The 24356-nt window shown below is 39.0% G+C and overlaps 1 protein-coding gene and 1 long non-coding RNA gene across 4 annotated transcripts in view; one reads left to right on the forward strand and one right to left on the reverse strand.

The window, feature by feature from the left end:
- Positions 1-24356, forward strand: part of HBS1L (HBS1 like translational GTPase) — a 107184-nt gene that overhangs the window by 77042 nt on the left and 5786 nt on the right. For both annotated transcript variants that reach the window (XM_019550236.1, XM_019550235.1), the window contains exons 6-16: positions 7979-8238; positions 8736-8901; positions 10970-11087; positions 14972-15118; positions 15898-15972; positions 16912-17029; positions 17146-17214; positions 18670-18774; positions 21043-21133; positions 22062-22170; positions 22924-23024. In XM_019550236.1, the coding sequence (XP_019405781.1) occupies positions 7979-8238; positions 8736-8901; positions 10970-11087; positions 14972-15118; positions 15898-15972; positions 16912-17029; positions 17146-17214; positions 18670-18774; positions 21043-21133; positions 22062-22170; positions 22924-23024 (1359 nt within the window). The remainder of the gene's footprint in view (positions 1-7978; positions 8239-8735; positions 8902-10969; positions 11088-14971; positions 15119-15897; positions 15973-16911; positions 17030-17145; positions 17215-18669; positions 18775-21042; positions 21134-22061; positions 22171-22923; positions 23025-24356) is intronic.
- Positions 18781-24356, reverse strand: part of LOC109320207 — a 15239-nt gene continuing 9663 nt past the window's right edge. The window contains exons 2-4 of one of the 2 annotated variants that reach the window (XR_002103753.1): positions 19967-20037; positions 19713-19838; positions 18781-19102 (exon numbers count right to left, since the gene is read on the reverse strand). This is a non-coding gene — a long non-coding RNA (uncharacterized LOC109320207). The remainder of the gene's footprint in view (positions 19103-19712; positions 19839-19966; positions 20038-24356) is intronic. The other variant, XR_002103752.1, reaches the window with a different exon arrangement.

Below are 24356 nucleotides of genomic sequence, written 5' to 3' on the forward strand. Positions count from 1 at the left end.
CCATCAGGTTCTCATCCGCCCATTTGCTGAGCCTGTCCATGTCAGCCTGGAAAAACCGCCTGTCTTCTGGTGTGGATACTTTGCCCCAAAGTTTGGTGTCATTGGCAAACTTGGCCAGTCCGCTTCTGTCTCCAAAGTCCACATCATTAATGAAGATGTGGAACAATATGGGTCCAAGGACAGAGCCTTGGGAGGACCCCACTGGTCACAGGACACACAGGACATGATTGACTTCCATCAATTACCACCCTCTGAGTCCACCATTGAGCCAATTTCCCAGCCAGCGGATTGTGGTGGACCCACGGCCACAATTGGCCAGTTTTGCCAAAAGGCAGGATCAACTGTGGGATACCAGATCGAAGGCTTTTTTGAAGTCAAGATATATGACACCAATCTCTTCTCCCTTGTCCAGGTAATAGGTCAACAACTTGTGAGCCTTTCAAAATTTTGCCAGTGTTGTTGTGGTGACTATGAAATGCAGTTGGTCAGAGACAGTTGTGTTTATAATAAGCAGTGACTCCAGGCAAAATCCTGTCTCCACTGAACTTGCTGGTAAAACTCCCATTGACTTCAGTAGTCACAGGATATCCTTCATCTCTGGTGTTTACTATGGCACCTGTTATAGTTTGTGGTTCTGTATGGGAAGTGGTAACACCCATTGCTCTGAGTAAAAGTTTCTAAAAAAAGAGAGAGGAGGGGGGTAGTGAGGGAGAAGCAGATATCTAAGTGATAAAGCCGTCTATGCTCGTTTTTCAGGGTCCAGCAGAGAGATTTGTCTTTTAAATTTATGTGCCCACAATTTAAAAGACATACATTTTAGAAGTATATTTTATTGCTTAATATAAAAAATAATTGGAACTTGGTTTGCCTTTTAATATAAGCTGAACAATGGCTACACGGTGTCTCTGCATGCAGTGTGGAGGCAGCCTGTTATTTCTTCCAACAAAGATGCTAATGCTCACCTTTATGCATGAGCACCCCAGGAAGGATATTAGGAATAAACAGAGTACTGTATTAACTCAAATCTAAAGTAGGTTTTTTTTTCCCCCAGGAGGGGCAGGGCAGGCAGTTGCTGTGACTCTTAACTAGCCCTGAGCCTAGGTTAGGGCCAGAGTCAGATCCACAGTAGCCTCCTGGCCCCCTTGACTTGCCCGCTGTAGCTTTCCCCTCCCCTTTACTGTCAGGTGCAGCTTGGCTCCAGCTCTGCCTGGATTGCCTCCCAGGCATTAGCACATGGAAACTGTCTCCTGCATGGCCAGTCAGTACTGCTGACACCATTGCATTGCCTGCTTGGCCAGTTAACAGCACTGACACTGCTGCATGGCCTGGAAAGGACTGAACTTCCACATACTATGCTCCAGTAGGGAACAGAGCCTTGGAAAAATTATAACAACTTATAAGTTTTCTGTATATAGAATCTGATTATTGGGGTGTTGTCTTAAATTCAGAATTGATTTAGATTTGAGTAAGTATGGTGTCTACAAAAACTGGAAGAAAGGATTGATCAGGAAAGAATGCTCTCTTTCAGAGATTTAGAAGTGCAAGGATATAATAAAAATTGCCAAAGTCAAGCTGCATTAGACTTTATAGAGCAGGGTATATCAAACATCTGGTCTACAGGTTGGATCAGGCCGGCAGAGCCCTGCTGTCCAGCCCAGGGTGCTGCCCCTGGGTCTGATCAGACTCATATTGGGCATGGTGTGTCCCTGTGGCACGGGGCAGTCCATGGGCTGGATTTGGCCCACAGACATCTTCCTCCTTTCCATCCATCAGCATACCTGGATCTGTTGGCTGCTGCAGCTGGTCTGGGATCTGTACATGCAGCACAGTCTGGCCAGAAGGGCAGCTGAGCTGAACATAGTGCCCACCCCAGCCAGACTGCGCAGCACATGGTGCGTGCCCCAGCACTCCGGGACAGCACCACAAGCAGTACTTGCTTCAGCCTGTGCAGGACTTGTGCTGCATGTGGTATCTGCAAGTGCTGCATGCAGCATGGCTTCCAGATTGACTTAAGTGGGCACAGAGTACACATCCCAGAGCGGGCACCACTGTGCTGGGGGAGGAGGTTTGTGGGCCTAGACTGGCCCCCTGTCACTCATCCAGCCCATGGGGGAGACCAGGGAAGGCCAAAACAAGAAAATTATTTTATGAGAGGATGTGAGGAGGGCTTGGTTTGCTCTTTAGCTGAGCAAAGCAAAGGCTTTTTTTTTACTTCACTCTTCGCCTCCCAGAAAGGTCAACTCAAAGGTCAACTCTTAGATCACAAGTACAGTCAGCAGCAAGATCAGGGGAGCAGATAATCAGCCTAAGGTAGGGAAAGAATGGATCAGGTGATTTAGACCAGCTGGATGTTTTTGAATCAGCTGGGTTGTATGAAGTTCTCCCTAGAGTACTCAAGAAAGTGGCTGAGGTAATTTCAGAGGTTATTTGAGATCCAAGAAGACTGGAGAAGCCTACTGGCCATTTTTAAAAGGAGGAAAGGGATAGAATTGCAGATCAGTCGCTTGAATTTTGATACCTGGAAAGATATTGAAGCAGGGGTTTCTGCAGGGCTCTCCACATATCTAGATATTTGGCCGTGCGGGAGCAAGGGCACCACTGCTCTGCTGCCAAATTTTCGGACCTGTGAGGGGCTTTAGGTCCTGTGCTTGGGATAAGGCATCTGATACCAGTGCCCAGGGGCATTGCTGGCTCCCCAAAGCCCAATCCTGGCATTTGGAGGCCATGAGGGGGTGGTTCCAGGCCTTAGGGCCTGATCCTGGCACGGGGGGGGCTCTATCTGACCTGTGGACTGGCTTCACACTACTCATCTGACCTGTGGGGGCCGTAAGCTTGAGCTTCAAAGTATTGCTTTAAAGTTTTTAGCGCATGAATGACCAACTGGTGGCATGCGTGTCACAGTTATCAGCAGCTTAATATAAAAGCAAGAGAAGGTATCAATCCAAGTCCTTCAGATGTATGCCCTAGGTTAGGTACTTTTCATTATCTTAATGACTTCAAAGAATTGAGTATACGTGCAATACAGTTGCAGGTTACACCAATTGGATGGAGTGGCACATACTTTTGCAGGACAGGATCAGGATTCATAATGACCTTCAGAGATTGGATAAATGATCTGAAATAAATTTGCAATGTACTGCATTTAGGGAAGAGCAATCAAATGCAAAATACAAAATGGGGAATGACCTAGGCCGCAGTATTAGAGAAAAGGACCTGAGTGTTACAGTGGCTTGCAAAATGAATACAGTTCAACAGTGTAATATTATTGCCAACAATGTGTACTAATATGCTGTTAATTAGCAGGAGTGCTGTGATCTTTTCACGCTGTTCAACAGTAGTGGCACCTCATTTGGAATACTGTTTCCAGTTTTGGGCACTTCACTTCATGAAAGATGTGGAGCAAATGGACAGAGTTGAGAGGAGAGTAGCAAACTTGTATTAGTGGTCTAGAAAGCAGCATATGGAGAGAATTGTTACAACTGGATGTAGTCAGTTTGGAGAACAAAAGACTTGGGGGGACAGGACTGATTAGTCTTCCAATACAACAAGGGTTCTTATAAAGATGATGGTGATCAGCTATTTTTTTCCACATGGAACAGGACAAGCAGTAATGCTTTTAAATTACAACAAGGAAAATTAGTAAGAATTTTCTATCTTTGAGGGTGGTGAAGTTTTGGAACAGATTACCTTGGGGGGTTGTGAAATCTCAGTTACTGGAAGCTTTTAGGAGAAGAGAAATACTTGCCTGGGGTGGGCTTGAGCAGGATGATCCTTCCTTGAGCAGGAAGTTACATGGATGACCTCTTGTGGTTCCTTCTAGCTCTGTTTTCCTATTATTCAATTAAATGCTTTGGGGAAGGGGAGACCAGGGAAGGCTTAAAACTATTTAAGCTTAAGGACAATGTTGGCATTCAGACAAATGGGTATAAACTAGACATGAAAAAATTTAGACTGGAAATTTGAAAAAAAAGTTCATGAACACAAAAGTAATCAGGTATTTAACAGCTTTCCAAAGAACCTAACTTCTTTTAAGATGAGTTTAATATGTGTATGAAATGGATTATACAATGTGGTGCCTTCAATTGCACTGCTGGATGAGAGTGGTGGTTGGGATGGGTAGTTGGCATTGCCAGATGGGTTTGCTTGTGTTGATGTTTGAGCAGGGAAGTGGTGATTATTGGGATATCGAGTTCTCAGGTTTTGAGGTGGTATTCACAGAGTCCTGTTTGCTTGTTTAGTGGACAGGGTGGGATAGAAAGAATATTTAAAACTTAGATATGCATAGAAAAAACCACCATGTAAAATGGCTGTTAGTTCTCAGGTAAGTAGTTAAGATTTAGTAATTTCTGAAAAATATTCTATAATTAATGTACAGCAATAGAGAAGTGATACTGAGGAATAGACTCTAGAAACATTTAAATCTAAGTAACCAAATAAACAAATGAGAAGCTTCCTATCCTTTTCAAGTCTGTTTCTCCAGATGCTTTGTTGTTTTGGCTTTGCAAGGTGTTTGGGCAGTCTTGGTATGACAGTCTTTATGGAATGCATTTTGAAAAGCAGCAGACAAACTTCTGATTAATTTTTTTTCTGGCTCACTTTAATTGCAGTTTCACATAGGTTCTTGACTTTTGTTTTCAATAAACTGACAATGAAAGGTGGGGAGGAAAGTGGCTTGTCATCCACAAAGACAAGTTTGACCTTTGTTCGTATACAGGTACTTCTCTCCAGGTTTTTAATCGTCATGAGGTTTCAAGAGCCAGACTTTGAGAATGAAAAATTATATACGTGCTTTCAAATATGTGCAAGCCATATGTTTTAATCTGAAAGTACTCATTGCTAAAATTAGTGAATATATAATACAATGTATCTGATAAAACAATTAAGAAAATGAGAGAGAATTTTAATGGAAAAAACATGACCCAAAGTAAAATATGTATGAACATTTAAACATCTTAAATAATGTAAGACTAATGAAAACTGATTTGGCCTACTTTCTGACTTGAAACATTTTAAATCTACTGCTCAGGTTCTCAGAAACCTTTCTTATTAGTTATGTCCTTTTTGGTATCTGTCTTCTGTTTATGAAGTAAATTCATTTCTAAACTGACAGTAGGAAAGATGGTTTTGAACCAAAACTATCATAGTTTAAATCTGACATGCTAATTGTTTTGACAGTGTTTCCCACCAAGAAGGAAAAAAATGTCCCAAATGGTAGACTAGGCACTAATGTAAATTATTTTTTAGTAAAATAAAGCATACATGGCTGAACTAGCATGCAAAAAAAAAAAAAAAAAAACCAACCAAAAAAAAAGTTGCAAAAAGCTCTGGGATTGGAAGCAAAGCAGAGTGTGTGCAGATACAGTAACTAGAGATGTAATTCTTTGCTTCACCATATTTTTAAGTGCAGTAATTGTCCAGTGCAATTTATATTATTTGGGTTATCATAGTGTAGTACTGTCATATTGTGCTTTTATTCCTACCTAGCTGTGTGCAGTTCTGCCTTGCAGTGGAGCCCAGCCAAGTTTACATGCATTTAAACTAGATCAGTAGGTTTTTGAGGGTCAGAGCGTTAGCCAACATGGAAACTTTTATTAATGAGACATTTTTTTTCAGTGTTTAGTTTTATCTGTAGTGATCATCACCATAGTAACTGAGCAGTTCCCATTAATTCCATGAATTTGACAGCGCTGTAATGATATGAATTATGGGAAATATCCCAATTTTTCAGATGGAGGGCTGAGAAGATATGCAATGTACTCAGGACTGTGCAGTCAATTTTAGGCATAGCAAGATAAAAGTCCAGATAATCCTGAACTCTTAAGGTGTTTCATTACCTGTAAAACTTTCTTTTGTTTTTTTGCTGTTTTAAATCTGCTGTCCTTAGCACATGTGTTCATAAACATTACAACAGTGGTGGGTTGAGTTGGAGAGGGAACCATATTTTTAAAAGGTAGTGACACATCTCCCCACTTGCTACTGATTATTCACAGAATCTGTGTCCAAGCAAATTTGAGCATCTGCTTCTAGTCTTCTACATTTTATTAACATTGTTCTACTTTTTGAGGAATACTACAATAACATTTTCTAGCTTTATTTTATTAAAAGCATACTGGCATTTTTGGAAAATACAATCCAGTGAATAAAATTCAGTGACAGACCATTCTCAGCAAAGTCTGAATTGGTTTTTCCCCCTCCATGTTTAAGATTTTTCCTTCAAAAGCTGTTATTTGGTACTTGTATTTTTTTAAATTATTATTATTCCATGTGCTGGAAGTTCAAAAACATTTAGAAATCTATGTTGGAATTTAGCAAAGGTTTGAAACTATCTGGTATTATCGTAGTCAATAGGGGCACTTTACATGTGCTCCAACACGTTCTGATTAATTGAGTCTGCTGGAGCATTCCAATTATGCTCCAGCATGCTGCAGCATCTCATGTATTCAGCATCTCTGTGTTTCAAAATGGGCTCTGGGTCCCAACTGTGTATGGTCCCCATGGCTGGGAGCCCCTCAGCAAAGGGGGGCTCCCAGCCATGGGTGCCTACTTACTGCCGATGCAGGGGGAGCCCAGGATCAGACTCCCCCTGCTCCAGCAATAAGATACAATAAGATCTAACATGCAGTCCCAGTTGTGCCTCCTGCCATGCACAGGTGGCATGGCAGGAGGCATGATTGTGTGAATCATACATTAGATCCAGTCGTGTCTTTAACTGCACGAGTAGAGGGAACCTGACAAGAACGTGTTTTAATAAAATTTCAGAACTGCTGGCCTTCTGCTTAATTAGGATCTCTTAAAATTGCTTATGTAGGATTAAAGAATTATAACTATACAAAGCCAAAAAAAATGCTGGTAAAGAAGCCATTGCTTAGGTAACGTTGGAAATTAATTTATCTAGTTCTTTTTTTGTGATCCGGTCGTTAAATTTTGAGTCATGCAAGTAATCCTATTAAACCATAAACAACATGAACGAGGCAAACAACCACTTGTACTTTGTTAATTGCTAGACACTGCAGTGACTTTCTTGACTGCAGTATTAACTTACACGATTGGTCTCTGAGGGAGTGAACATTACACTTAGCCTAGCTGGTGTGTGAATAACCATACTGCAAAGCTATACTTAATCATGCCTATTTAACTGCTGCCAGTCTTCTCACACAAGTGATATGCTGGGACTTCAGAGTATGACTCAATCTCTTTGCAGTGCCATAAATTGAACTACTCTGATTTTCTTTTAGTTTTTCTGAGACAGTTGTAGAAGGGAAAGCTTGTCTAACTTGAACATGCAGGGGGAATTAGACAAAAGCTTTAGAGGATGCTACTTCTGCAAAGAAGAATTTTCTCAACTATTTTAGTTAGTCTAATAGAAGATATCAGATTTACCCAAAGAACCTTGTCTGCCTATGTCCTTAGACCAACATGGCTACCACCATCATCCCTTAGAGGACACTCAGCACTTAAATGGCTAATCTGTATTCACACTACAAAGTGGATGGGTTACCAGCACCTATGTAAGCAGCACTTGAGTTCCAGTCTGTACCCCAGGATGGGCCAGTCGGGAAGCACCACTACACTCGAGTGAGAGTTGTCCTCAAGTCAGCTCCCATTCATGCACAGCACTCAGGTTAAAAGCCTATGTTAACTTTTCAATGAATATAAAACCTCAGGAACTACTCTTTATAACTGTCCCTTGCCTTTCCATCAAGGAACTGGCTGTAAAGAGGTTCTTGTCTATCTGAATTTTACATATTTTATGGGATACTTCCTTATCTTGCTTTTCTACAGGCTGTTTTCAGGCAGGATATTCAGAGTCTGTAACTATGTGGTTTGTGTCCAGTTGCTATCACTTCCGTGTTAACAGTCTTTTACTATTTATCAGAGATTTTTAATTTGAAGGCTTGGAGGTTAAGTAAAGAGAAACTCCCTTCTTTCTCTGCTGCTGGCACTCCTGTAATCCTTGTTTTCTGTTTGTTTTCTGTAGTGTGGTTGCTGAAGAGAATGGCCATGGTGCTACCGCATCTCAAAAAAGACCATCATCTGAAGATACCAGTGTTACTTCTGGGTTAGTTGAGACGGTCTCAAAATCAGCTCTTTCATCCCAAACAACACAGGTGTCAGAAGAGCAGAGTGCAGCACCTACTCCAGTGAAAAAGTCTAACAAGATGAAACAACAAATAGATGTGAAAGCAGAACTGGAGAAGAGGCAAGGAGGAAAGCAACTGCTGAATTTGGTGGTAATAGGTAATGCCCTTAAAAAAAAAAAAATCTTTAGGCCAGCTCGAACATTCAAGAATCTGTGCTGGTTAAATGTGGAAGTGATAGAGAAGCAAATGTGTTCCTTGCTCTCAAGCCCATCTGCTTGGCCATTGCTATTCAGAAGGACCCACTTTCAATCTTAATTAGACTAGCATGCTAAACTGGCCTTCTGCTACTACTCTTTTCCTTCTCAAAGCAAAAGAAAATGCACTTTGATTTGGATTAATCTTTTAAAGCATTATCCTTTCTAGAGTAACTTTGATGGTACAGAGGTGTTTGTCATGTTAGTCTTACTGAAATTATGTGTTTCTCTGCCTTGATGCTATATATAGTAGTTCTGTGAATTGCAGGAATATGGAAAAAAAAACCCAACCTTTTAGTGCACTACATTTCATATGCACTGGTGTATTAATTTCCTAACTATATTATATAGCTAATATATGAAAAAGTGACATTGCTCCAATGTTTCTTTTCCTCTTTAGGTCATGTTGATGCAGGCAAAAGTACTCTAATGGGTCATTTACTCTACCTTCTGGGAAATGTGAACAAAAGAACTATGCACAAATATGAACAGGAATCTAAAAAGGCTGGAAAAGCTTCATTTGCCTATGCATGGGTCTTGGATGAAACTGGAGAAGAAAGAGAAAGGTAAGCAATTTGCCTTATAGTGTGAATTAACATTCTCTCTGCTAGAACAACTCTGTTAGGAAATATTATTCAATTAATTGTTATGAGTACATTAAAAGTGTTAAGAATAAAACATTTCCTAGGAAATATTACATTTTCTATAGATAGATACACATCACTCAAAGGACAGTAAGGATTCTAGCTTAGTTGTGTGAAATTGAGCAGAGAAGTTGGAAATCCTTTTGGATTCTGCTATAGACTGCAGTGGGGCTAGCAATACCTATGCTGACTTTAAATAGGTTAGCTCAGGCACCAAAAGTACTTAGCTGTGGCAGCATGGGGCTCTATGCTGCAGAATTTAGTCTGTTTGTACTATGTTGCAGACTATAGAGCAGATGTGCCCTTTGGTAAAATCCTCCCTTTGAAGAGCTGGCAGTTTTTATGAACCAAGTAATCAGGGCAAGTGAAGGAATTTAAGGAAGATGAAATTTTTTGGTTCATTACATATGACTCAGATGAAATATCTAATTTACTCTCAGTAAATTAATTGTATAGCACACTAGCATCTGGCAGTAGCATGTTAGCTTGCTATATAATATGTATTAATTTTGTTAACTGTATTTTAAAGTGTCTTATGTTGAAGTGATGAAGATAGCTAGAAAGCAAAAATACTAAAGACTGGATCCATGGGCACTGGCCCTCTGTTTGTAACAAGATGGCATTTAATAGCCTACCACAGTTTTTCTGATATTCTTTAGTATCTTGGGTTTCATTTGAAACCACAGGGAGAAGTTTATTTATCTAATGTAATTGTATTTTATGGTATACTCATAGCCCATGGTATCATGGTATTCAAGCTGCTCTGGATGCACAGATAACCTTGAAAAAGTAAACTGATACAGAAAAATGTGGGGGTGGGGTGCAGTGGGTTGCAGAGAACATAGGGTTTCTTTTAACACAAATGTGTTTAAACACTCCTACAGCATTCAGACCTAAAGTTAGACTTAGACATAGGCCACGTATACACAACAGACCTGTGAGTGTAAAGGCAAATAAACTAAAAAGGACTGAATCACAGTTGAAAACCTGAAAACAGTTTTATCAAATACTTGTACAATCCTAGAATTTCAAATCTTGAAGAGGGAATTGACGCAGTCTGCTTTATAAAGCATTTCAATTTGTTACTGAACACTAAAGGATTGTTCAAGTAAAGGACTTATGCTATGGAAACAGTTTGTTTACTTCTGAAAGTAAGACTAATAATCTGTTTTAATGTGTTAAATGAAACACTTTTTGAATATTTTTGTCCTTCTAGACTTTCAATGGTATATTTTACATTACAGTATTTAGAAGCTGTTGTTTGAGTTGTGTGATGTTTCTTTTGCCATTTGGTGCTGCAAGGAAACAGTGGGTAGGGCACATAATATCCTTGGAAGGCTGTTTAGTCACACTTGGAATAAACTCCAGGGACTGTGCTGTTGATCCTGAATCAGAATAGGAACCTGAGAATGGGAACATTTACAGGTAGACGATCTTCTTGCTGTAGTTACATTTTCATTGGCTTTGGTTTTGTTGATTTGATGCTTCAATTTGCAGAATTGGGGGATGACTTAACTAAAGTGGCAGTTGCAGAGCACTTAAATAGTGTAAATACTAAACTTTGCTACTTGTCCTTGAATTATAGCAGAAGGACATAATCTTACTGCATACCATTATTCTATATATATATGCAAATCTCCACTTGCCTTATGTAGAACTAGATTTTGTTTTCTCTCTTCACTTTAGAAAAAAAGCACAGGAGAAGGAATGAAAGTAACACCTCTCTCAGTAACCTTAACTTTTTAAAGTTGAAAATCATATATGGATATAGAAAAATAGTTTCTTTCTATAGTATTGAAAAATACTTTCACAATAGAAGTGGCCAAATTATTTTCTGTCAGAGCCAGGAGAATTACAGGTTAGTACAGGTCAAATCTGTCAGAGCCACAATGTAGGATTTAGCTAATATTGTTGTTTTAATACTGCATTTTGTACATGTTGTTAACTTTTCAAGCAGTTGTAATGGTCTATTACGTGTGTTTTATTTAAGGGGAGTAACAATGGATGTGGGTATGACGAAATTTGAGACAAAGACAAAAGTTATTACGTTGATGGATGCTCCGGGCCATAAAGATTTCATCCCAAATATGATCACTGGAGCTGCACAGGTAACAAATGTCACTTAACCATATTCTACTGTTTGCACTCATCAAATATGAAAAGTTAAAAAAAATATAGTTTTATTTTATAATGTAGTATTCTAGTTTTAAAATAAGTAAGAATCTGATGAAGTAGCTTGCAGGCATCTGATAAAGTAAGTAGGTGGTTGTCCACAAAAGCTCATGCCCCTCTGAACCAGTTAGTTTCTTAAGTGCCACCTTACATATCCTACCATCAACCTGACTTCAATATAACATGGCCAACACCTCTGTGCTTTTTGTATGTAACCTTTAAACAACTCCCCAAAATGTCCTGTTTTATAGTACTTACTCTGTGCTAGTATCTGTGAATAGTAAACTGTTTTCTGTTCCATTCTAAAAATTGCACATATAACCTTATTCTTTACATGTTAGCCTATGGAAAACTTCTAGAAAGAAAAATTCACGCAATGTTTAGACTTTTTGAGGAACACTGAAACTTGTTCAGCTTTTTCTAAATAGAAAAAACATTTTTTTTTTTTTTTTTTTTGGAATTTTAAAGGAAATCTCTCTTGATGGCTGTTTGGTTATTCAGATTTGTGGGGAAAAGAGGGTTTTACACTTATCTATGAAGTAATATGAAAGTTTATTGCATTTGTGGCAGTAAAATTGTATAGTTTTTAAAAAAAATCACTTCTGGTAAGTATGTGCTGGTCAACAGTCAGTGCTACCAAAAAAGATTTTTGGGATAAGGAGTTGTTAAAAGTTTTTCATGAACTTAGCAAAAACCATTCAGACAGTGTATTTTTCAATTTAAGTCTGTACTCTGCATACACATTATACATGTAAGGCGGAAATCTAGAGATCAAAACTGGTGTGAAATGTGTCAGTTCGCTTTGTAGGAAGTACATCTTTTGTGGAGCATACGGCACTTGTACTCTGGGATCACAGCTGGCTTCCTATTGGTTTTGGGATGAAATTAAAAGGATTGACCATAGTTTATTGAAGCATTATAAGATGAGTTGCAGGCTAACCCAAGAGAGTATGATCTGACATACTGCCACACCTGTCCCATCCAGCTGGATGTCCCTTGAAATGAAAATGGGAGCTATCAGCAGGGGCTTGTCATTAATGCCTGCTCAGAACAAATGTTGTGCCCATTTCAGTCTGAAATAGACTGACTTTGATCTCCAAGGCAGTTGTTTTCTGCAAAAAACTTCTATTTGTCAGAGTTTTTTTGGAGAGTCTTAAGAGGGTACATTCCCAGAATGACAGTGAATGCCAGACTGGCCTGTGATAGATGAATTAGTTCCAGTTATTTTCTTTCCCTTCAGAATTGCAAATTATAAACTTATTTTGTCAGATTATTCTTAAAGCCCCTGCGTCTCTTGCACAGATCAGTTACTAATCAAGTGGAATGAAAGAGCGTAATATGTTTATCTGGACATCAAAATCCAAATGTTTGTGGGATAACTTTTTCCTTTAAAAAAGTGGACTTTTTTTTTTTTTTTTTCAAAAACTATTAAAAGTAGCCTTATTATATATGCTGAAAATTTATTTGATTTTGGTTTTCAAGGCTTTCTTCTTCCCTGTGTGCCCTTTGTCTTTTTACTGCTTCAGTTGCTGGCATTGTAAATTAAAACCTGTTATATGTTTGACCTACTTTTAATTCTACAGTAACCAAGTTACTTTTTTGTGAGTTTGTTGTCCCAGGAGCCTGAAACTATACTGGCCTACAGAAAAGTCTTACCAAGCCATTGCCAAAGCTAAAACTAGAAAAAAGAAGCAAATTTTGGGACAGTTTGATTACTATGAGTTCCTTTGAAAAGCCATTCACAGATTCAGTTTATTACAATGATGCTTATTCCAGACTAACACTGAGGTCCTTGTATTTAAGCACCTTAAAATGCATTACAAGAATGGGTGAGAGCTGTTATCAGTTTGACAGGTGGAAACATGACAGCATGGGGAGACTGAGCTGCCCATAATCATGCTTAGAGGTCTGGGGTAAGAATCCACATCTTGGGATTGTATTTAAGCCATAGGACAGCCAGGGATTCTTAAACTGTACTGTTTGTTAGGCTTGCCTGTTAACATGACACAGGTGTAAATACATATTCCCAGCCATCTAATACATTTTTTTGAAAAATACGTTTTGAAAAATTAACCTAAAAAATGTTGGAAAATGCTCTGCCTAACCACTGTTTTTCTTAAAACTCTGTTTGTTGATTTGATTTTGTAGTCTCTACAAATAACATAAAAAGAATACAGAAACCCAGATTTTCAGTTCTACCTTCACTTAGCTCTCTGTCGCTATAGATGAGCAGACTTTTCCCTCGATTTCTTCAGCTATGACAGATCAATCTAGCTGTAATCGAACCCATATTTAGAATTGTGAATGTTCTCTAATGGGACAGTTAGGGAATACAGCATGCTCTTTGCATGCACCCTCCTACTTTCATTGGCACAGTCAGGTGCTACAAGGGACTCTGTTGAAGAAGGTGGCTGAAAGAGCTATGATGGCTTTACATCAGCTGGGATTTGCTATGCCAGGGGAATCCCCAACTGCCATTTTACATTATGCAAAGCAGCATTATCAGAGGTGAGGATCTGGCCTGTAGTATGCAGTGCTAATGAAGTAGTTTATGCATTTTCAGCTTCCAACTATAGTATGTTTTAAAAGGACTGTAGGTGTACTTCTGAAGGAAATTCATCTTACTAGCAGGCATTGCATCTTTGATGATGAGGCCAGGAAATGTAGAGACATGTCCCTCTTCTTGAGAGCTGCAAGGGGAATTTTTAGCTATTAGTGACTAGAGCCATGCCTTATATGCCCTCCCTTGTTCCCTCTCTGCACACTGCAGCATGTTCATATGGGAAAAGGGCAGGGTGTTGCTGCCTTCTTTTTCCTTCTAACCAACTCCTACTTCTTCATCCTGGGGGTGGTCGGTCTGTTTCATGTAGCCTTAGGTTATTGGAGCCTGTCTGGTTATTTCTGGCTGTTGTTGGACAGGAGCTTTATGATGGGCTGACTGGTTCTTGGCTACTGCTTGTTGCTGAGGTTACCAACCTTTTGGGTTCTTTTCCTGTCCTTTTGTATGCTGGATCACCTATGATGCTGGGGAGTAGGACAGTTGGTAGTCTTTTGCTTGAGACCTGGAGCAGATTTTTCCTGCATGTTAAAAAGGCAAATGACTGCGTGGGTTTTTTCACTTTCCATCTTGGCATCTTTAGGATCTAAATCACAGTTGTTACATCACAACTTTGGCAGGGACCAGTGTGTTGTATGGATTAGACAGTACCCAGCGTGAGTTCTGTTTACAGGATCTCTGGTTGTTGGGTCCCATGCAGGATATTGCCTGATAGTCGGGTTTGTCTCCAGGTCTTAAGCAGGAAGAGCTTCCCTGTATTTCATCTCTTACCTCTGACAGGCAAGGTTCTTTGAGTAGATGCGATATCTTTTATTAGGCCAACAGAGTAGCTGGAACAAAGTTCTTTGCAACCATTTTGGCACAAGAGGAATATGTTGGATTTCTGATTTCCAGGTCTTGGGGGCAGGCTTAAGCATGAAGTTGGGGCACTACATACATCCCCAGGTTTGTAGAACCTGGTCCTATTGGTACCCCATTGAATTCCTCAATGGAACAATCCTACTGGGTCACGTGACAGGAAGGGGCTACCTGTTGGCTAATAGCCTCGGCATTTAACTGTACTGTGCCTCATTAATGCAGACCCAGAAACAATGATACAGAAATCAATCTTCATTAAGACAAAGGCATGTTAATACTTTATTTTTGAGTCTGGTAGATTTTGTTGTCATTTGTTTGTGCATGTTCAGCAATGGGCCATGTTTATTCTTAATATATTCGGCTTATGGAATTTGCTCTTGGAACCTTTTTTTTCCTTTTACTTAGGCTGATGTGGCTATCTTGGTTGTGGATGCCAGCAGAGGAGAGTTTGAAGCAGGGTTTGAGACTGGTGGACAGACTCGAGAACATGGGTTATTGGTTCGTTCTCTTGGAGTAACACAACTGGCTGTTGCAGTCAATAAAATGGACCAGGTACATGCTTAAAGGTTTTAAACGATGCAACATCTTACATTCCTTATCATGAGCCCTTAATTCAGAGGATCTGTATTACTTTTCCAATAGGATTGGCCCTCCTTATAAGGTTTTCCCACCCAGTGTCTAGTTTTTATGATGTTTATGTTCAGAAAGGCAAGAATATTCTTCTAAAGTTTGTAACTCTACATATCAAGCAGGGGAGATTTTCAAAAGCAGAGTGGACTCCACTCGATTTTGAAAGTCCCCCTGAAATACTTTATAAGTAACCCCTCTAAAACTTACTGGAGTAAATGTTCAGCCCTGAATGTTTCGCCTCCGTTGTTTCCCTAATGATAGTTGAAGTTACCTGATTTCTGTCGAGGGTTACTTGTGTGGCATGCTACTGCATTTGCTCAAACATGTGCTTTGTATTAAAATGTTACATTTTAGAATTATATATTGAATATTTTGATTTCTGAAGAGGCACGGTTGTTGAATCTGAATTTTGTTGTACTTTGATGCCAGAAAACCCAACCCCAAATCTGGGGACTTGTTCATGAAAGTGTCTATTACACAAACTGCAGATTAACAAATGTAGGCCTTGCAAACTTAGTCATACAATTTTGTTCCAGTCTTGTTGGCCCTCAGTTCATAGTGTGATCTGTGCAGTCTTTCTCCAACATATAAGATGAGCACTGTGAACATCTTATTCTTTAGGCAGAGTACAATGTAAGAGTGTAATGGAAGTTGTATAGCCAAAATGCACTATTTTTATCATGATCATTTTTTAATTTTAGGTTAATTGGCAACAGGAGAGATTTCAAGAAATTACCAGTAAACTTGGCCAGTTTCTTAAACAAGCTGGCTTTAAGGTAAAGTAAATTTAAAGAATGAGATTATTGAAGCTTTGCTTAAGTCTGGCTAATTCTTTGGGGCTGGGTTGGAGTTAGTTTGCACTGCTGTTGAAGTTAGTTTGTACTGCTAGAGACCCTTATCAATGATTGGGGTGTGGTGCCATCTTTGCTGACACTGGTGGCTTACAGCAGAGTCCCCTGACCCCATGTTTCTCTAATGAGTGGGTACTTAAGAAGTCTCAGGTGCAGGTACCTGGCATTTGACCTCTTTTAGAGGTTGATTCCCTTTAGGTATGTGGGTTCCTTAGAATGCCACAAATTAGCCACTCATGTTCTTTGAGGCCTGGAGAGAATGTTTTCTGCACGGAAAAATTACAAGCCACTAACTTCTCTTTTTTTTTTTGAAATCTTGGTATCCTAGAGGACTTATTGGGTGTGTTACAGTAGAGTCTTACAAGTCAGAGCAGCTTTTAGTTCAGATTGTGGGTTAGCGAGGATACTTTAGAGACTTTTGCCTTAATTTGAAGGTGGTCTTGGCTTTGTCTTACTGTTGCTTTTACCTCTTTTGGTCATGTGGCAGACTAAATCTGCACTTACATATCCCTCCCAGACATATGGAGTTTCTATACTAAGGTCATTTATTAGTTAAAGTTTATAAAATGCCCCATTTAATTCAGATTTCTCTTCCTTTGCTTTTGTGTTTTGATAAATAGAAGAGATGAATTGGGCAACAGGGCTACTGTATTTTTAAATAATTTAAATATTCAACTTGATAGAAGCCTTATGTATCAGGAAAAATATGTTTTTATTTGTTCAAGAGAATTATAATGACTGACTATTTTGTATCTTAGTAACAGTTATGATAATGTTGAAGATTTGTTTCTTCCATCTACTTTTACATGTTGTTATCATTTTAATTAAACACTCTGTTTAACTTGTGTTTGCTTTCTTACTTAGGAGTCTGATGTAGCTTATATCCCAACAAGTGGTCTTGGAGGTGAAAACCTGGTTACAAAATGTGAATCAAGTGAACTCACTAAATGGTATAAGGGGAAATGTTTGCTAGAGCAAATTGGTAAGTGTGCCATTCTGCTGATTTAAATAGCATAGTTGATTACGTAACTGTGAATTTTTGAGATGGTCATTTGTATTATTAAGTGCAGAAATCTTTGTCTTATTATTTCTTTTCAGATTATTTCAAGCCACCACAGAGATCAGTGGAAAAACCATTCAGATTATGTGTTTCTGATGTCTTTAAAGGTTGGTTCTCTTATAAAGTTTATTTTTACTAATCATTTCAAAAACATATCTTAAGACATGAATGAATTTGTATGTATATCTTAAAATAATTCTAAGTCAGTGTAAGATAACATTTTACAAGCATGTTTTAAAATCTGACTTTAAAGTGCTTAGAGACATCTGTTCAATACTACTTACATGTATTAAGTTTTTCACAGTGTTCTTAGTGGTGGTTAGTAAGTGGTGTTATCTGGATTTTACTGATGGAAGGACTGAGGCAAAAATTAAGTAACTTGCTAATGGCTATGCAGTGAGTACATACAGTGCATACAGTGGAACTTGTGAATTTCCTGATCCCAATCCGTTTGCTGAGTTGCTAGCATGATCTGACATTTAATATTCTACCTGGCAGAGGAACATGAATTTTATTCAAGCATCATCAGTTTTATTACTCTCAAAGTGTATTTTTAAAGAAACTTGCCATGTATGCATGTTGTAATTGTACTTGAACCCAGCTAGATCGTGTAGTAAGCTGGGTATCAGGTTACACAGATAGAGCTCCTGTGTACGAATATAGACCTGCTGTTTCAGAATGGTTAGTTGCACATTTAAATATCACTTGAACCCCCACACAGATTTCTTTGCATGCATGCCAACTGGTTCTAAACACAAAACTTGTATAATTTTTGGCACTTAGTGTGCTGGAGGGGTGCGACGTCTACATTCTTTCTCCCCTTATCTGAGCTGTTGGCAATATTACTTCTGTCAGTTGACCAACCCCGTAACTCATCTGTAAGTTATGCTAATACATAAATAACTGGGTATCCAGCAATAGTAGTAATGAATACAAAAGAAGGAAATGGTGGGCCTTGACTCAAAATTAATATAACATCTGCAATAGCTTTTCATGCTAAATGTTAGTAAACCAGCTGTCAGCTGACTTTCTAGGAGTAAAAGAAACACCGAGAGAGCTTTCAGAATTTCCAGTTCATTGGACAATAAACCAACAAGAAACACATCCACAACTGCAATTTTTAAGGATTTTTTTGAGACATCTCAGCATATGCAAGGTTGTTTTTTGGGGGTTTTTTTAACTGTAAATTGTAAAGAAGGGGAGGGAGAATGGTACAAACTTGTATAAAATTGTATAGGTTAACCCTTCTATTTATTGAAAATTAATAATTGGTTTGTTTAGCAACTACATTTGTTTTCGAGTGGAGAGTTTCAGCTCATATTTCAGAAAAATAATCAGATTAGGAGTTTTGGAATTAATATTTTGTTTTCATTATGATGTAGAGCTGGCTGCCTTTCAAATACTGAATACTTTCTTACTGGGAAAAATGCATTTTATCACATTAAAAATCTGCTTGTATGCTGCTAATAATAGGTCAGCTTACCAAAAAAGAAAAATAAAGATTGCCTCTTAACATGCACTTATCTATCTGTTGTTTTAATTTGTTGCCATGTTCTTTACAGACCAAGGATCAGGATTTTGTGTAACTGGTAAAATAGAAGCAGGCTATATTCAGGTTGGAGAGAGACTTCTGGCAATGCCTCCCAATGAAACTTGCACTGCAAAAGGTATAGTCTTCAAAGGCTTGTTTACTTTCAGGTCAATACTGAGCTAGAAGCAGTTGCTGAAATGGTAACAGATATTCAAACTGATACTAACTGTCAAACATAAAATGTGAAAGCATAAAACGAATTTCTTTAGATGTGACTGTATTTGTATAACTATCTATCTTTGAAAGACTTGCGAAATGTTGCAGCCCTTACAGATCAATTTTAACTTGTAAAGCTTTTTCATGCTCTGTTGGCCATGCTAAGCAGTTACTTGAAAGACGTTCCATTGACAGTTACGGGGTGCCAATCGAACTGTGCTCCATGCAGTAGAAACTCAAATATTGTTCTGCAGTTAAAAAACAAATTAATAAATGAGTAATAAACTGAATTCCTTCTTTCAAAGAAGGCCAACAAAGAGGAAAGGTACAATGTATTGGAAATAATTTGTTTCAGTACATTTGTGAAAAGGTGGGAAACTGTCATATTCTTTCCAGTATAGGATGCACTGGTTAAGGTGAGATATTTCTTCTAAAAATAATCTGATTCTTAAATCAGAGTAAAAAAGAAAAGTCAAAAGAGTTCTGTGCACCACAGATTTTGTCCTTGTAAGTGCATCTTTTTTGATGTCTTTTTTTTTTATCTTAAGTTTAGAGTCAGAAAATTTGAATCAGTTTTAAATTCAGGGGAAAGTGTGTGTGTGTGTGTGTGTGTGTGTGTGAGAAAATATTCAGCTACTTAATGTCTAGTACATTTAAAGTGCTAAGGAGTAAATGCGTGTCTCTTAAATGGATAAAAGTGAAAGCATGAGTCTGTCACAGCTTAGAACAAATCCATTCAGGAGCTTTGTAGAGTTTTCAGTAGTAAAGGTCATAGAAGTAGGAGCTGGATATGTTTTAAAAAGCGAGTAAGGAGGTTTTCAGACCGATCATCTTATGTCTGACACAACTCGTACGTACCCTTGAGGTTTGCCACGATTATAGATTGGAGGTGAAGAATATAAGTAGGTGATAGGGGTATACAAAAATGGCAGCAAGCAGTGATTTATTTTGCATCCTCAGTCCTGTGTTGGATCCCTGGTTTAACTGAGAGCAAAAGGGAATGTTACAGTAGTAATGATAAGCAGGCTACAGGGCTACCCTGGCCACACCTCTACGCTAGTTATAGGAGAGGAAGGAGTGGCATAGATACGGTTACCCTCGTTGCACGTCACCTGAGAATCCCCCAGAGTACAGTCAGAGTTAGAGCATCACGTAGTGGCTTAAGTATAGCTGGAGTTATTAACTATTTCACATGAGGAGAAAACAGTTTATCTTCCAGTACAAACAAGGGATATGCTAATTTTTGGCCATTATGCAACCAACGTACCACTTTCAACAAAAAAAATTGAACTTCATTTATCATTTTATGGCAGTGTCACCTCCTATGTGCAATAATTTTCAGCATCACTTAACAAATACTGCTTTTTTTCATGACTGACATTTAAATTTAAATGACACTAGGCACAGCCTGGTGCATGGGGATAGGGAGACAAAACAAATACAGCTTTGGGACATGCTAACATGAATCGCGTTTTATTTATTAAGCTCTACAACAGAATGCAGCAGGATTTGTGATATGGGCAATATTAAAAAAAACAAACCCTCAAAAACCAACGTTTGCTAAGATCTCTTTCTCCTTCTGATATCAGCCAAGAACATCACAATGATAAAGAAGGAAGAATTTTTGTTTTATCCTTGCCCAAGTGTCTACACCTGATTGTCTCAAACTTACTTAAAATACATTACAAACCAATGCTTATATAGATGCTTTCTAATAGGCGCTACATTGCTGCAAATGAGAGACATTCGGTGCGCTCTTCTGTGAAAGAGAGCAAACCCACTGAAGGTAAATGAAAGTTGACAGAAGTACCAATAAGAAACATGAAAGGTGCGGTGTAGGGTATGTCTGTGCATCACAGGATGGGTGTGGCAAGGATTGTGATATTAGTACTTAGTGGTATTTTCAAGAACGCGTCATCTGCGCTGTGTGATTGGTACTGAGTCCACTCCCATGAGTTAGACAAAGCCATATTAATACGCAAGGTGGTTTGAAAGATTGCTGAGTCCCAGTCAAAAAAAAAATGTTTCCTTTTGTGTTCTTAGCTGAAAAGCTTTTACTATCAGTCCATTCATACTGAAAAGTGATGAGTAATGGTTGATGAAGCACAAATGTCTCAAGCAGAACTGTTTGTTTGTAACTCGGAACCTAGGTACTTCACTCTGGGGTTCTGTTCTTACTCATTTCCAGGAATCACGCTGCATGATGAACCAGTTGATTGGGCTGCAGCAGGAGATCACGTTAGTCTCACTTTGACCGGCATGGATATCATCAAAATCAAGTGAGTGCAAAATGAAGTTTCGGTGTAAGTAACGGTTTGTTTTTAATGAAAAACCATGTAACTATTACTCTTCACAATCAGCGGTTTACTTGAAGAATGATTTGGCTACCAGGATATTTAAAACCAAAGTGATGCATATCACCTGGCTTGCATGTGCATACGTTGGAAACATCTGCTTTATGTGCAACGGCAGTCTCAGAATACTGTTAGAGTTCATAATCAATTGACCTTCATGCTTTCGGGGTAACTTTAAAAACCCATTTCCTTAGAAGGTCTTTTTCTAATTTTTACATAGAATTACAGAGCATGCTCTAAGGTATTATTAATAATTTTACATAAAATGTTTATCAAGAATTCATCAAGCTGTAAATCATACAGATGTTATGTAAAGTAAATCTGAACAAATAATAGGACATACCAGCATCTTACTATTAACTACAGGTTAACAAACTGTTTGCAGCAAACAGTTCTTTCAACAAATGTGCCCCTTTTTCTGTTTGTACACTATTTTAAAAAACATGTGATTTCTTTTTTTAAATAAGTTAAGCTGTTCAGACTTATTTAGCATATGGCTTGTGCAGTCAGTTTATAGAATTCATACACAGTGTATGCCTTGGTCTTGGAGTGAGTATTGGCTAGCTGTACATTGTGATTTATGCTAATTAATCAGATAGAAAATTCTTACAGTTTCTTTTTGGCATCCTAATTGGACCACTAAACTAGAGCTTTCAAGTTGGTTGCCAAATTGCTCCACATGTCAAAACTTGTGCCAGTTTATATTCTGCCCTAGATGGACAAAAAAGAGAGTTCTTTTGACTTCCTTGTTACAGGATGTATATCTACTGAAAATCCTTGTGCTACTGTAATGGAGACTGAGTGGTTTTTACACAGTGGTGTCTGACTGGTTCTTTTTTCTTCCCTTTTTTAGTGTGGGCTGTGTGTTTTGTGATCCCAAGGAACCCATCAGAGTCTGCACTCGTTTCAGAGCTCGGGTCCTCATCTTTAATATTGAGGTCCCACTTACTAAAGGATTCCCTGTAAGTTTCATGATACTCTTCTGTTTTAACATTCTTGTATTCTCCTTTAGTGGCTTAGTATGTTTCTGTATATAAAAAGGAATGTCACATTCATGAAAAAGGGGACACACTTGAAACACCTGATTCTTCTGTAGCTTAAAGAGGGTGCAAAGTTGCATCTTTGGAAGCATATGTCTGCTCTTGCTCCTGGTTTGATGTAATGTCTGCATATGGAGTTCACTTACAGAGTTAAGCCAGCTTTTTATTAAAAAGACTCTGGAGGCAGTGTATGTAGGGGTTTGGCAATGCAACTGGTTTTCAGTTATTTGAAAAATTCAGCATATGCTACAGGACTGATGTAGTGCAGACAGTAAGCAAAAGGCATAAAGAATTAGTATATATATGTAATATATGGAAGACTGCAGACTTTGAGAGATCTATGCTTATTGTGTCCACAAAAATAACAGGAAGTCTGGGATGTGGTTTCTCTAGGTGATAAACACTGCTTTTTGAATTGAAGAAATGGGGTGCTGAACACGAGTTGGATTCCTCACTGAGGAGTGCTTTGAGCCTCTGCCTGCAAATACAGTAAATGATTTGTGTTCCTAATTGAAGCTGTTTTTGAGCCACTTCCTTATTTTGGCCTGTGTATCAATACAAAGGATTTTTCAGAAGTCACACTTTGGATCTAAAGACTTTTCTGGGTGCTAGCAAGTAAGGTTGTAGTTGAAGATGTAGGTCGCTGGTTGAAACAATAAACTTCTGTTGTTTTAGGTGCTTTTACACTATCAAACCATAAGTGAGCCAGCCACTATCAGGAGATTATTGAGTGTCCTTCACAAGAATACTGGCGAAGTCACAAAGAAAAAACCTAAGTAAGTATTTTGAGGTAACTAATAATTACACTAGAAATTTGACAGATGTGCACTGGGTAATCTAAAGCAGATTGGTTGAGACTCTGTTATGAAACAAGTTCTCTGTTTAAGGATATAATAATAATATGCTTATATCTTATATATACATTTTCAACTATAGGTTATATAAAGCAAGCAGAATATCATCCCTATTTTACACAATGTGACACAGAGATAAAGCAACTTGTCAGAGGTCACACAGCAAATTATTAGCAAAACCAGGAATAATTTTCAGTTTCTGGTCAAGTCTTTATGAAATAGACCCAACAAAGTGATGTCTATATTGTAGCTTCGACACTGGCTGTTTAAAGCCACATTTAGGCCCCCTCAGGCCCCAGGAGAGGTGCACCTAGGCCAAGGGTCAGTGAGGATCTAGTCAAGGAACTTCTGGAGGGTCTGGATATATTTAAATCAGCTGGTCTGGACGATCTCCACCCCAGCGTGCTGAGAGAATTAGCTGAGGTCATCGTGGGAACCCTGGCACAGCTTTACAAGCACTCGTGGTGCTCTGGTGTGGTGCCAGAGGACTGGAAGAGGGCCAATGTGGTTCCCATCTTCAAAAAAGGAAGGAAGGTGGACCCAGGAAGCTATAGGCCAATTAGTCTTACCTTGATCCTGGGTAAGCTTTTTGAGAGAATTATCCTGGAACACGTCCACGAGGGGCCAGCAGGGGAGGTTATGCTTAGGGGCAACCAACATGGGTTCATTAGAGGCAGGTCCTGTCAGACCAACCTGGTCACAAAATCCTTAGATGCAGGGGTAGCAGTGGGGAGGTGGTCTTTCTGGAGTTTAGGAAGGCCTTCGACACTGTCTCTCATCCCATTCTCGTTAAAAAACTGGAGGACTGTGGTGTTGACACCTACACAGTCAAATGGGTTGCCAACTGGCTGGAGGGCCGCACCCAGAGAGTGGTGGTGGACAGGTCATTTTCGACCTGGAGGGATGTGGGCAGTGGGCTTTCGCAGGGCTCGGTCCTCGGGCCCGCACTGTTCAACATCTTCATCAGTGCCCTGGATGAGGAGGTAAAAATCACCCTGTTCAAATTTCCTGACAACACTAAAATGTGGGGGGATGTGAGTACACTAGAAAGGAGGAATAGGCTGCAATTGGACCTAGATAGGTTACAAGGGTGGACGGATAAGAACAGGATGGGATTCAACACTGACAGATGCAAGGTGATGCACCTGGGGAGAAAGAACCAGCAGCATACCTACAGGCTGGGGAACTCCCTTCTCGTCAGTACAGAGGCAGAAAAGGATCTTGGAGTCATCATTGATGCCAAGATGAACATGG

The sequence above is a fragment of the Crocodylus porosus genome, unplaced genomic scaffold (genome assembly GCF_001723895.1).
Source record: "Crocodylus porosus isolate Cpor-Errol unplaced genomic scaffold, CroPor_comp1, whole genome shotgun sequence".
Classification (NCBI taxonomy): Eukaryota; Metazoa; Chordata; order Crocodylia; family Crocodylidae; genus Crocodylus; species Crocodylus porosus.